This window comes from Podarcis pityusensis (genome assembly GCF_964106645.2).
Source record: "Podarcis pityusensis genome assembly, chromosome: 5".
Classification (NCBI taxonomy): Eukaryota; Metazoa; Chordata; class Lepidosauria; order Squamata; family Lacertidae; genus Podarcis; species Podarcis pityusensis.
Window position 1 is genome coordinate 881,828 of NC_138032.1, and position 14,121 is coordinate 895,948.

The 14,121-nt window shown below is 48.9% G+C and overlaps 1 protein-coding gene across 2 annotated transcripts in view; it reads left to right on the forward strand.

Moving 5' to 3' along the window:
- Nucleotides 1–4,036: 4,036 nt before the first annotated feature.
- Nucleotides 4,037–14,121, forward strand: part of LOC308478106 (putative cation-transporting ATPase 13A5) — a 52,312-nt gene continuing 42,227 nt past the window's right edge. Inside the window, exons 1-2 of one of the 2 annotated variants that reach the window (XM_081007384.1) lie at nucleotides 4,037–4,314; nucleotides 12,632–12,805. In XM_081007384.1, coding sequence (XP_080863510.1) covers nucleotides 4,252–4,314; nucleotides 12,632–12,805 — 237 coding nt within the window. In that variant the 5' untranslated portion in view covers nucleotides 4,037–4,251. The remainder of the gene's footprint in view (nucleotides 4,315–12,631; nucleotides 12,806–14,121) is intronic. The other variant, XM_081007385.1, reaches the window with a different exon arrangement.

Sequence of the window (14,121 nt, forward strand, 5' to 3'; positions counted from 1 at the left end):
TTCTGGGTCATGTGGCCAGCATGACTAAGCCGCTTCTGGCGAACCAGAGCAGCGCATGGAAACGCCGTTTACCTTCCCGCCGGAGTGGTACCTATTTATCTACTTGCACTTTTATGTGCTTTCGAACTGCTAGGTTGGCAGGAGCAGGGACTGAGCAATGGGAGCTCACCCTGTCGCGGGGATTCGAACCGCCAGCCTTCTGATCAGCAAGTCCTAGGCTCTGTGGTTTAACCCACAGCACCACCCACGTCCCTTATTAATTAATTAACTACAGTCATACCTCGGGTCACGAACGTGATCCGTGCGGGAGGCACATTCGCAACCCGCAGCACTGCGTCTGTGCACACGTGTGACACGATTAGGCACTTCTGCGCATGCGCATGATGTCATTTTGCACTTCTGTGCATGCATGAGCGCTGAAAGTGTTGGAGTCTCAGCTTCAGGATTTGTCCTTCCAGTGAGCACTCAGGGCTGATTTCCTCCAGAATGGAGAGGTTTGATCTTCTTGCAGTCCATGGGACTCTCAAGAGTCTCCTCCAGCGCCATAATTCAAAAGCATCAATTCTTCGGCAATCAGCCTTCTTTATGGTCCAGCTCTCACTTCCATACATCACTACTGGGAAAACCATAGCTTGAACTATAGGGACCTTTGTTGGCAAGGTGATATCTCTGCTTTTCAAGATGCTGTCTAGGTTTGCCATCACCTTTCTCCCAAGAAGCAGACGTCTTTTAATTTCGTGGCTGCTGTCACCATCTGCAGTGATCATGGAGCCCAAGAAAGTAAAATCTCTCACTGCCTCAATTTCTTCCCCTTCTATTTGCCAGGAGGTGATGGGACCAGTGGCCATGATCTTTGTTTTTTTGATGTTGAGCTTCAGACCATATTTTGCGCTCTCCTCTTTCACTCTCATTAAAAGGTTCTTTAATTCCTCCTCACTTTCTGCCATCAAGGTTGTGTCATGTGCATATCTGAGGTTGTTGATATTTCTTCCGGCAATCTTAATTCCGGCTTGGGAGTCATCCAGCCCAGCCTTTCGCATGATGAATTCTGCACATAAGTTGAATAAACAGGGAGACAATATACATCCTTGTCGTACTTCATAGCATTACAGGATGGCAAAATCCCAAAGAAGGGTCGTTCACAACTAGAGGATTTCTGTGATTGTAAGTCGTTTCAAACTTCTTGTTTTTGTTGTTGTGTTTTATTGTTGCAACCTGCCCCGAGTGGTTTAGGGTGAATGGTGGGCAGTTCATGCTGGCACCAGACCTGTTTTCTCTACCCGCTCAGGTGAGGCCCAGGTGAGTCACAGGGGATGAGTGCCAATTGCCCAATCTGCACTTCGCTCCTAATTCCTCACCCTCAACATTCCCAGGTGTCGACATCTCTCTCCCACAGCCCAGCCCTGCTTGGCAGTCCTGCCTTGCCACCCTTAATGATTCCTGGCCCACGACCTTTGCTGGCCCTCGCTGAAAGGAAACCGATCCTCACGGGGGAGATCAGATCCTCACAGGGAGATCAAATCTCAGGTGCTCAAAGGGATTAGCAGCGGGGAGGGCAGCTCCTCCCTTCAGGCTGGCACCACCTCAGCCTCCGTTTTCTTGAGCACCCAGATCTTAAAAGGAGACAAGGAGACAGAGAGTGAGGTGGGCGGGCGGGATGGGCACCCTGGCAGGGAAGGGCAAGGGATGGGAGTCGTGCGGAACTGGGATGCTGGCTCGTTTGGCAGAAAGCAGGAAAAGCGTTTGTGTCCAATCCTGGCCACCTCGCCTCAAAAAGGACATTGGGGAGATGGAAGAAGCTTCCTAAAAAGGGCAACAGAAATGCTAAAAGGAAGGGCTTTTCCATGCAGCACATACCGTATTTTTCGCTCCATAAGACGCACCTGACTGTAAGACGCACCTAGTTTTTAGAGGAGGAAAACAAGAAAAAAAATATTCTAAATGAAACAGTGGATGTATGATTTTTGTGATTCATGCTGTGGCCACAGACATGTGATTTGACGGTGAGTTTGGGGTAGCCCAATGCAAAAATCCTGAGGATCCGTGTGGATCCGTGCTTTGTAACCACGTTTTTGCACCATTGCGGCCCCAGGAAACAGTGGGTGCGTGATTTTTTGGGTGCAGGCTGTAGCCATGGACATGCTATGTGATCTGATGGTGAATTTGGGGTGGCCCAGTGCAAAAATCCTGAGGATCCATGGGCTTTTACCTCCCTCCTCCCAGGCAGCCTCCTTTATCGCTAGCGTCCCTTATCTCTCTCCCGATCCCACCGATCAGCTGCTTCCTTTCAACACCCCCTTCCCTCTTGTTTGCATTAGTGTCTTTTCCTTAGCTGGAGCAGTTTTTTGCTCCTCCTTTTCTTCTAATTTCTCTCCTCATTGATTTAGTCTTCCTGTCTCCTCTCCTTGCAAGTTCGCTTCTCTTTACCTCCCCCCTCCCAGGCAGCCTCCTTTATTGCTAGCGTCCCTTATCTCCCTCCTCGATCGCTTGCCGATTAGTGGCTTTGTTTCAACACCCCTCTTTCAAAAAAAAAAAAAAAAAGGATGATCTGCTTTTTGCCCCAGGGACACGCATTCGCTCCATAAGACACACAGACAATTCCCCTTACTTTTTAGGAAGGAAAAAGTGTGTCTTATGGAGCGAAAAACACAGTAGTTAAACTATGGAACTCCCTGCCGCAGGAGGAAGTGACAGCCACCGACTTGGGTGGCTTGAAAAGAAGATGAGACAAATTCATGATGGCTCTGCTCTGAATCCCAGTTGCTAGAGACCACGGGAGGGGGGAGCTGGTCCTGGGCCCGAATCCTGCTTGCAGGTTTCCCTGTGAGAGCAGCAGACTGGACTAGGTGGTCCCCTGGCCTGATCCTGCAGGGCTCTCCGGATGTTCTTTGTCCCTCCTATGGAGTCCTGGAAGAGCCCCCACTCCAAGGGAGGTCCTTGAGGAAGGCTGCCTCCAAGTCACCTGAGCCAAAGGCTGAGGGCAGGCAATCTCAGCCTGGAATTTCTCCCAACCTTTCACCACTTCCGTGACTATTAGCCAAACTGGATGAGAGCTTTGCAAAGGCAGGAAGGAGCAGGGGGAGCCCCTTTGGATGCCAGAGAGTTTAGCATCTTTTCCAGCTCTTTTATCAAAGAAAATGGGTGTCTATTATCAGCCAACCCTTTTCTGCGATGTCCTGTGTCTGCAGTTCAGTCTGTCACACCACATCCTGCTTTCCAGGCCGGGATGACCACCTAGAGTTCTTGGGTAACATATTATGGTCTGTCAGGGTCCTTAACAGCCTCCCCTTTTTTTGCAAACTCATGCAAGCACTTTGCACCCGGAAACATGGAACTGGAAACACGAAGCTTCCGTCGATCGCACACCATACATTCAGAGCACATTTTCTCCCTTATTTATTCAATTTATATCCCTCCCAGGGGTTGTGCTTATTGTTATACTGGAAAAATTAATAAAAACATTTACAAAATTATTATTATTATTAAAATTTGTATACCGTTCTTTACTCATAGATGTCAGGGAGGTTCACAACATAAAAATACCAGCTAAAAACACAAAATACGTAATAAAAACAAGAAAAGAACAAACCAATAATCCCCCACAACATGTTTAAAAGGATGTCAAATGTCGATCATAAGCAATATTTAAAATATTATATCCCTCCCTCTCAAATGACCCTTTCCCCCCAAGAATCCTGTGAACTGTAGTTTGTTAAGGGTGTTGGGAGTTGTAGTTCTGGTAAACCACTGTTCCCTGAATTTTCTTTGGGGGGGGGATGTGCTTCAAATGCACAATACCTACACATCTCTCCACTCTTCTCCTTCCAAGATGAGGCTCTGAGGGTGAGGCAGGGGCTGGCAAAGAGCTGAGCGACAGGAGTCCAGCGAACAGGTGAGTCCTTCTGCATGCCAGGCAACTCCAGGCTGGAATTTCTGCCTGGGGCATAGGCGGTGGAGGTGAAGGGTCAAAGGGCACCTGGACAGGGCATCCCTCCTCAGGTGTCTCCTGCAGGGTCTTGCATAACACCAGAGGGAGAGGGAGAGAGAAAGCCTGAAAGGCTCCAGAGGCTGGAACAGGTTTTTCCCCGCTGCAGGTTTGGCTAAAAGAAGGCGTGTGCTCTTAGAGGCAGGTGGCAACACCATGGAGACAGTGACTGCTCTGCCCCGAGTTCAGATCAGCCGGAGCTTCGGTTGCTGCTGCCATCCTTGGGGGAGAGGACGCCCTGGACTGCTTGACAGCCGCCAAGTTTGATGGGGGAAGACCTTCTGAAGGACCACCGCCACCTCCTCAACCAGGGAAAGGAGGATGAGCTGGTAAGAGGCAGCGGAGAACTGAGCTTTCTGGCTCCCCAAATCAGCCGGGTTTCCAGGAATCTCAGGAATTCCTTCCTACTCTTGGCTCCAGAAGAAGGCTTGCTCCTCCTAGCCCTAGGCTGGCTCCCTGGGAAAGCGCCCCTGAGCAACAACCGAGGGGCTGGGGCTGGGAGGGGACCGGACGACATTGGACGGCTTGCTTTTTTCTCCCTGTGAATCCACAGGTGGATGTGTCCCCTTTAAAAAGGATGGATTCAGGCCAGGCGAGTCGGCTGGTGCCTGCAGAGAATGAAAAGGGGGACTGCAGCAAAAGGTTGCAGCATGCAGTGCTTCCAGGCGGGCTGAGCAGGAAGCGGGTCCTCAGCTCCAGGGGGTTCTGGATGAAATGCAGAAATGTAAGGTCCATTTTGATCTGGGCCCTGCCTGGGTCACCTTCCTGGGATCTATACCAGGAGGCGTGTGTTGGTCTTCCTAAACCTCTCAGTAGCTTTCAGTACCATTCACCACAGTGTGCTTCTGGGTATGGAGTGGGGTGTGGGGTTTGGGGAGACTCAGCATTGCAGCGGTCCCACTCCTACCTTGCAGGGAGGGCGTAGAAGGAGGTTCTGGGCGACGCCTCCTCTGCCCTGCGGGTCTTGACTTCCTCACTCCGTTTTTTAAGAGCTGCCACAGAGACTGTGCTGGGGTGTTGGTGACAGGGCACGCTCTGCGTGAGACATCCAGCTCAGGTTAGACGGACGCCTGTCAGGGATGCTTTAGCTGAGATTCCTGCACTGCAGGGGGTTGGACTAGATGACCCCTGGGGGTCCCTTCCGACGCTACAGTTCTGCGATTCTTCCTGCCTCAGTAGACAGGAGACCATCTTGGGCAACTTCTTAAGCTCAGTGCTGGACTGGATGAGGGAGAATGAATTTAATCTTGATCCAGAGAAGATGCAGGCGCCTTAGGCAGATTGTTTGGCCGACTTTAATTTTGGACAAATGTTTCCTGGGGGTTTAGGGTAAACGCCTTTGATGGGGTCACATAGAATTACAGAATAGTAGAGTTATGGGCCCCCTAGTCTGACTCCCTGCAACGCAGAAATGCCAGCTGAAGAATCCCAGACAGATGGGCATCCAATGTCTGCTTCAAACTCCCCAGTGAAGGAGATCCCACCTCCTGGTCCCCAATTAAAACAAGCTTGCTCCATCTTCCCTGTGAGGGACAGAGAGAAACACACAAACTCTTTCCACCCCCCTGCCCAGCGGAAGGACTGGAGACATCTTTTCCACACATCCTGGAGGTGGGGAAAGGGCTCTGTCCACACCTTCATTTCTTGGGAGTCATCCAAATGCCCTGGCTGCTCTCTAATGAAGTTGGAGTTCTTGTTATTAAATATACCAAGAAAAAAGCACACCAAGAACTCTGGCCAATATAAGTTTCAATAGTGGGAAAAGCTCGCGATACACGTTGATCTACCCACACTTAGTTGTTATCTCTGAGAAATGTAGAAAATAACAGGATTTATTTATTCAAATTCTTCAACTTACACGACCCCTTAAAAATTAGCTGAAGGTGAATACATAGAAACAGGCCCTGTCCTGGTTTCTGATCCATAACCGACTTCTGACTCCTGCTCAAGGATTGAAACTAAGATCTTCACGTCAAATCTGACTATGGACTAACATGAACTTATCTCTACTCATAAACTCTTATCTCTAATACTGTAACGAATTATTGTGTTATACATATCCTTATGAGTTTGAGTTTGATATCTCTGTTTAAGTTTGTAACCTCTATTTGAGTTTGTAATCCTTGTCAGAATACAGACTTTTCAATGGATTAGTTTTTGCGAGTAGGGACCACTCCCACTATTGTAACTTATATTGGCCAGAGTTCTTGGTGTGCTTTTTCCATGGCTGCTCTCTCACCTGGGAGCATCCCCCGGTGCCTTGATGGCCGTGCCAGGGCTGTGCCACGCAGGCTGGCTGTTCCCCTGGGGCAGCGCCGCCGCTGCTGGCTTCCTCCACCAGGCTTTCTTCCGCCTTGCCTGCATGCTGCACTGGCGCTTCTGAGATCAGTCGCTTTTGGAAATGGGCTCGTTCCCCCCCTTCCACTGGAGGATCCCGTCCTGCGGCCCCGATGGTGGGAGTGAGGGAGGGCCGCAGGGGCTCAAGTGTTGGGGTGATGATCTGTGGCAAGATGAAGGCAGATCGGAACAACAACTGGGGAGGGGGGAGTTTGTGCCCCAGAGATGGAAGGCTGAGCTTTCCACCAGGCGCTGCTTCAAAGCAAGCCTGGCCACTGTCTTGGTAGCCTCTTGGTGAAGGTGTCTTCCTTCCACCAGCTAAGCGTGGAGGGAAGAGCTCACCTACAAAACAATCCCCCCCACTTGGCTCTTGGGTGGAATCTACACACATATAAAAAACACTGTGAAAAGGTTTTTTTTAAAAAAAGTTTTGAAAAACATATTGAATTTGACATGGCTCACCATCGCCATCTAGTGTCACATTTGTGTATTGCACTTTGCAACACACTTAAACATTTTACAGTGGTATCTCGGTTTTCAAACGTCTCCACTGACGAACATTTAGGTTTTTGAATGCTGTAAACCCGGAAGTAGATGCTTCTGTTTTTGAACGCGCCTCGGAAGTTGAACATTCCGCTGAGCACAAGATCCTGAGGTGGTCAGCTATTGAGTTTTCGGTTGTCGAACGTTTCAGAACTTGAACGGTCTTCTGGAATGGATTGCGTTCAAAAACCGAGGTACCACTGTATTTGCAGGCGTATAGCTGAGTCCTTACTTTGATTCATGTGGGAGCCTTTTTTGCCGCCTTTAAATGTGTTACAAAAAATGTTGCAAATACAAGCCAACCCATTGCTCTTAAACAACTAGCAATGCAGTCCAGTTTTCTTAAGTTCTTACTTGTTGGTCCAGTCCAGAACTCTTCTCTGTTTGGTCCCAGCGAGAGAGAGACAGACAGTGGCAAGTCCCTTCCCCAACCTGCTGGCGGCTTCTGAGACAGACCCAGACACTCAGGGATGAGTTGTCCATTAACACCAGACTCCATCTTAACAAAGACTCCACCTTCTCCCCACTCCCTGCTTTAGCTTCTGCTCCTGTTCTCTGCAAAAATCACAAGACAGAGGAGCCAGTAGGAGAACACTTCAATCTCCCAGGGCATTCAATACAGGATATCAGAGCAGCTGTCTTATTGCAAAAGAATTTCAGAAACAGACTGGAAAGGCAAGTTGTTGAATTACAACTTATCACTAAACTAAAAACTATGGAGAGAATAGAGATATTGGATTCTTGTCTCATTACACATGCTAATCTGCATACTATCCCTTGCTTTTTCCTGTAGGACTAATTGCAGTTGTTAACAGTCGTCAACAGGTTTACCCTACCCATTGAGTTAATCACCCATCTCCTACTACCCTCCTGAGAAAAACCCCACCCTCCCACTATATACAGTCATACCTCGGGTTACAGACGCTTCAGGTTGCGTTTTTTTGGGTTACGCACCAGCCGAAACGCGGAAGTACCGGAACAGGCTACTTCCAGGTTTCGGCAGTCGTGCTAAATCACACTTTGCACATGCACAGAAGCACCAAATCACGACCCACACGTGCACAGATGCGCTGCTGTGGGTTGCGGACGCTGCAGGTTGCAAACGTGCATCCCGCACGGATCATGTTCGCAACCCAAGCGTCCACTGTATATAGGTCTGATGACTTCTGACTTCAGAAGTGTGCATGCACACCAAAGCTTAGACCCAGAACAGACTTAGTTGGCCTCTAAGTTGCTGCTGGACAATTTTTTTAAATTTTTAAATTTATTTCGTCTGCAAACAAAGCCATTCTGCAAATGCAAGCCTCCACACAAGGTTTTGTGCACATTAAGCATAGCTTTTGCAGAGAGGCCTTTTCCCCTGAAACACGTGTCTTTGCTGGAATAAAATAGCCATTTCGCTTTTTGAAGTGGAGAGGGCTGAGCCCGCAGGTGCTCCACCGCCAGGGCAGGCTATTGCAAGAGATAAAGATCCTGCCACAGAGCCAGGCGAAAGCTGTCAGTAAAATGCAACCATACCAGCCTAGCTTGCTCCTGGCTTTTAACGGGAGCTTGGTATGCAGGAACCAGGAAGGGATTAATTTATTTTAGCAGCTCGAGGTAAGCATTTAATCACCTGCTGATATCTGAAGGCAGAGGAATGTAAACAGAACCTGCTCCTTTTCCCTTATGGGGTATCCATGAGCCCGCGTAGAATCCTGAAGTGGGTTCCCTATTGGTATGGAACCTTTATTCTGGGTTCTCTCCTCCCTCCCTGCGTGGGGTGAGTGGGGACCCTGTTGCAACAGATCAATAAAGATCAGGCTTACTAGCCGCTTTACTTCTCAATATTCTCTGCTTGGCCTCTGTTATTTTCTCCTACCCGTAGGGAACCCACTTAAGGACTCTATATGGCTCTTGGAGACCCCATAAAGCAGGGGTAGGCAGCCTGGGGGCCGGATGCGGCCCAATCACCTTCTCAATCCGGCCCGCAGACAGTCCAGGAATCAGCATGTTTTTACATGAGTAGAATGTGTCCTTTTATTTAAAATGCATCTCTGGATTATTTGTGGGGCATAGGAATTCATTCATGCCCCCCCCCAAAAAATATAGTCCGGCCCTCCAAAAGGTCTGAGGGACAGTGGACTGGCCCCCAGCTGAAAAAGGCTACTGACCCCTGCCATAGGGAACCCACTTCAGGACTCTATATGGCTCTTGGATACCCCATAAGCCAGGGGTAGGCAACCTTAGGCCCGTGGGCTGGATCCGGCCCAATCACCTTCTCAGTCCGGCCTGTGGACTGTCCAGGAATTACGCTGCGCATCAGAATCAGCGTGTTTTTACATGAGTAGAATGCGTCCTTTTATTTAAAATGCATCTCTGGGTTATTTGTGGGGCCTGCCTTAAGAGATAAAGGAGCAGTTATTTTCTTATAACCCCGGGGGCGGCGGCTCGCTGGGCTCCTTCCCTGCATCTCTGGAGGCCTTGGCCTGATCCAGCCCCCGGCAACCTTCCCAAGGTCACGTGTGTTTTGGGGCCCCCTTTCTGCGCTGTGGTGCTGCGGATGGGGGGGGGGGAGGCAGCGCGCCGATGTAAGAAGCCCAAGTCGTCATGGCGATGGGGATGCGGGCGATGGAGACGGATGGGCTGGTCCTCGCTCTGAGCATCCTTCCCTGGGCCCCCCGGCCTCCCTGCCTGGCTCGGATTCTGCCCTGGCGGCTCCTCCTGGCTGTGGGGCCCGGCCGCTGGCACCGTGGAGCCCAGTCCGAGGGGGCTCCGCTGGTTGCTGCCCTGGCCCTGGGGGGCCAAACGGTCACCGTCGGTGGCCACCGCCAGCTCGCGGGGCCGCCTCCTCAGCATCAGCTTCATCAACAGCGGAGCGGCCCCATCGACCCCCGAGAGGCTGCCCAGATGCCCCCAAGTGCGTGCCAGCGGGGGGGGAGGGGGGGACCCCCCAGGGGACGGGGAGACATGGGGCACAGGGGCCGGGATTGGGGAGCCAACAGGCCTGGGGAACAGGTGGGGGCCTTGGGGGGCCTTTGGCAGTGGCTGCATGGGGTGGGCAGGAAGGAGTTGATAATAATAATAATAATAATAATAATAATAATAATAATATCATTTATATGCCGCCCATCCAACTGGGTTGCCGTGGCCAGGATTCATCCAGTGCCCTAAACCCAGAGGTCCCAGGGCGGTTCACAGAATAAAGTCAAAATAGAAAACATCATTCCAGTAACAACCCCCCCCCCCCCATTTTAAAAGGGCTCTCCCTGATTTCTTTTTCTTCCTTCCCTGTTTTTAATGTTTGAAGTTTTCTTCTGTTTAATATTCTTTTGGGAGCTGCCCAGCCTGATGGGTGGCCAAAGGCATCCCTTCTGACATTTACAAGACATCTGAAGGCAGCCCTGTATTGGGAGGTTTTTAAGGACTGATATTTTAATTTTTTTTAATCTTTTGTTGGAAGTCGCCCAGAGTGCGGTAGAAATACATGGGCAGGGTAGAAATAATAATAATAATAATAATAATAATAATAATAATAATAATAATATATTATTATCAGCATCAGCATCATCACAGTGGTACCTTGGTTTGTATACGTTTTGGATTACAAACACGTCAAACCCAGAAGTGCATGTCCCGGTTTGCAACCTTTTTTTGGATTACAACCCTTTTTTTTTTGGATTACGAAGAAATTTTTTGGGGAGGCCCCATTGGCGAAAACACGCCTTGGGTTCACAACCTGTTTTGGTTTACGAACGGACCTCCGGAACGGATTACGGTTGTAAACCAAGGTACCACTGTATTATTATCCCAGGGGCAGCAGGAGGAGCTTGGTATTTCCCTTGAACGCTTCCACCCTGAATGACCTGCCGTGTGTGATCTTCGGATGAAGGGAGGCATACAAATTTAATAAATAATAATAATAATAATGATAGGAATAAGTGCATTTTCTTTGAAATCCTATTGTTTGGATGGATGTAATTTTCAAGGAAGCCTGTTAAGACTGACTCCTTATTTTAAATTTTCCTGGTTTGGGATTCAGTTACAATTTGTGTGTGAATAATGTCTTTGTGTTGCCAAAAGGGCCCAGAAATTCAGAAGGGAGAAGCAAGGAAAGGGGGGGGGAACCTTTGTAAAGGATTGTAAAGGAGTGTCTTTCTCCACATAAACTGTTGTAGAAATAGGACAACGTTTGATTAAACACACACACACACACACACACACACTGTATATATATGTGTGTGTGTATAAATATATAAAAATATATTTATATATAAATATATATTTGCGTGTAAGGGAATTGGTTTCATTAGGAGTGACAAAACAACTCCCTCCCCTCCAAAAAAAATACATTCTCAGAAAGATGACCTTTATCATCATTATTATTTATTAAATTTGTATGTCGCCCTTCATCTGTAGATCTCAGGGCAGTCCACAGCATAAAAATACAGGACGAAAACACAAAATGAGGAATAAAAGCCAATTTGCCTAACAGCTTCATGTGGTCATTGGCGTGCACTGATAGATGCACATTTAGAAATAGTTTCTGCAATTGGAACGGAATAGAGAGAGGCTTCGTCTCGCTACTGCAATGAAAGCAGAGGCCAGGTGACCGGTGTGCCTGCTCTCGAGGTGCAAAGGGTGGATCAGGGCCCTTCTGGCTGCAGTCCTGAGAGAGAGAGAACAAGTGGTTAGGGCTTCTCACTCCTGATTGCTTTGCGCCAAAGCGCATGGCTCTGAGCACTTTCCCGCTTGTCCCGTGCTTTCAAGACATGTGTCTGAGCGGGTTCCCTCAGCCCCCCCCAAAATATAATTTTTATGAAGTTTCCAAACTTCTCAGGTTAACTTCAAATTAGATAGCAACTTTGTTTCCCAGATTGACTTCCCGCAGAGTTTTTATTCAAACCCTTATCTATTACGAAAACCCTCTAATACCATTATTTCCTCATCATTTCTTCCGGTGAGCAGTTTTGCCTTTGCCCCAGAAAGCTCACACTTTAGCAATAAATCAGAAGGGGCTCAACTAGTATCATGCGCAGGGCCGGATTGAGGTTTGATGCGGCCCTCAGCTCCTGAAGATAATGGGGCCCTTTCTATGTCCAGCTGTCCTTTGTCCACAACAAATGGTCGCTGTTTTTTGTGTTGAATATATGCTGTATGGTAACTGATGGACCTCATAGGTGCCTAAAGCCATTTGCCCATGTTGCCCTGCAACCAGTCCATGCAGAATGTCGGCACCCTATATATAGAAAGGAGCAAAGCAGGGATATTTGAGCAGGCGGGGCCCATGACTTACATCAGGGGTGTCCAACTCCCTAGAGACTGCGATCTACTCACAGAGTTAAAAACTGGCAGTCATCTACCCCCTTTTTTTGGGTTCAGGTCCAAGTTGTTGAGTTTTTTCAGGGAGGAGGTAAAATGTTGAGCTTTTTTTAGGGGAGCCACAGTTGTGATCTACCGCAGATGTCCAGTGATCTACCGGTAGACCACGATCTCCCTGTTGGATATGCCTGACTTACATCATAGGAGCCTACACAACACAAAACATGGTTGCCGCATGTAGGTTTTATTTTATTTGTTTTTTATCTTCTATTTTGGAAATGTCCGTTCATTTTTTGGGCCCCCCCAAGAGCATGGGGCCCTGAGCTATACCTTGTTTAGCTTATACGTAAATCTGGCACTGATTATGTGAGAGGAAGAAAGACTTCTCTCTGTCCATTTCCTCCACCTGCAGTTCTGATGATGCAGGGACATTGATACTGATATACACCGATCTTTCCCCCCCAGGATATATTTGGCTACAAGACTAAAGGGTGCCGGAGGGCCCTGTGCATCGCTGGGTATGTCCTGTCCTGCGGAGTCCTCCTCCTCCTCTTCTACTGGAAGCCCGAGTGGGACGTGTGGGCCAACTGCGTGCCCTGCGACTTGGAAGAGGCCGATGTCGTGCTCTTGCGGACAACGGTGGGTGGCCTTTGCATCTCCCAAGCAGCTTCCCCAAGTTCTCATCCCCAGAGGTTACAGCCAGGCAGGCATTGCGGAGATTCCTGTAGGCTGTCTCCCACATCTCACTGGGCAGTAACCCGGGAATTGGTTAACCTGCGGAACTCACTCCCACAGGAAGCAGTGATGCCACCAATTCAGAGGGCTTTAAAAGAGGATGGGATTATCTTAGGGAGGTTTTTTTCCTTTCTTTGGCAATCCCTCATAGCCGAGTAAGATTGTCTTCCATAAACATGGTTTTAACAGTGAGTCCGTAAGTGACTGTGGAGGCCGATTCTGGATCCACACGTCCATCCACAGTGGGGACACTGATTTCCGGGTGGGAGCTGATCACGGTGTGGATTTGCCAAGCGTGCCTTCCTCTTAGCACGTTTCTCCCTTGTGTCCTGAATTTGAGCATCTTCAAAGCCCATGACACCTTTGGTCAAGGCTGTTCTCCAACTGGAGCGCTCTCAGGCCAGTGTTTCCCAGTTGTCAGTGTTTATACTACATTTTTTAAGATTTGCCTTGAGAGAGTCTTTAAACCTCTTTTGTTGACCACCAGCATTACGCTTTCCATTTTTAAGTTGGGAATAGAGTAGTTGCTTTGGAAGAAAATCATCAGGCATCTGCACAACATGACCAGTCCAACGAAGTTGACATTGAAAAACCCTTATCTTTATTAAACTGTTGCAACAGGGTCCTCACTCACCACACACAGGATGGAGGAGGAACCCAGAACAAAGGTGTGCAAGCCCTTATATAGACTTTTGAAATTCCCACCCTGTAGCTCAAGGTAAAGGGACCCCTGACCCTTAGGTCCAGTTGCAAACGACTTTGGGGTTGCGGCACTCATCTCGCTTTACAGGCCAAGGGAGCTGGCATACAGCTTCTGGGTCATGTGGCCAGCATGACTAAGCCGCTTCTGGCGAAACCAGAGCAGCGCACGGAAACACCATTTACCTTCTCGCCGGAGCGGTACCTATTTATCTAATTGCATTTTGACGTGCTTTCGAACTGCTAGGTGGGCAGGAGCAGGGACCGAGCAACGGGAGCTCACCCCGTCATGGGGATTCGAACCGCTGACCTTCTGATCAGCAAGCCCTAGGCTCTGTGGTTTAGACCACAGCACCACCCATGTCCCTCTGTAGCTCAAGACCACCCCCAAAAAACATCATACATACATCACAGAAGGGGCAGTCTACAGCAGAATCCTGTCTGGCAGGAAACCTGTTGATGGGTTCTCCTGGAGAGCCTGGCCATTCCTTTGTGATGATCAGTACTTAATTCCTGAGTCT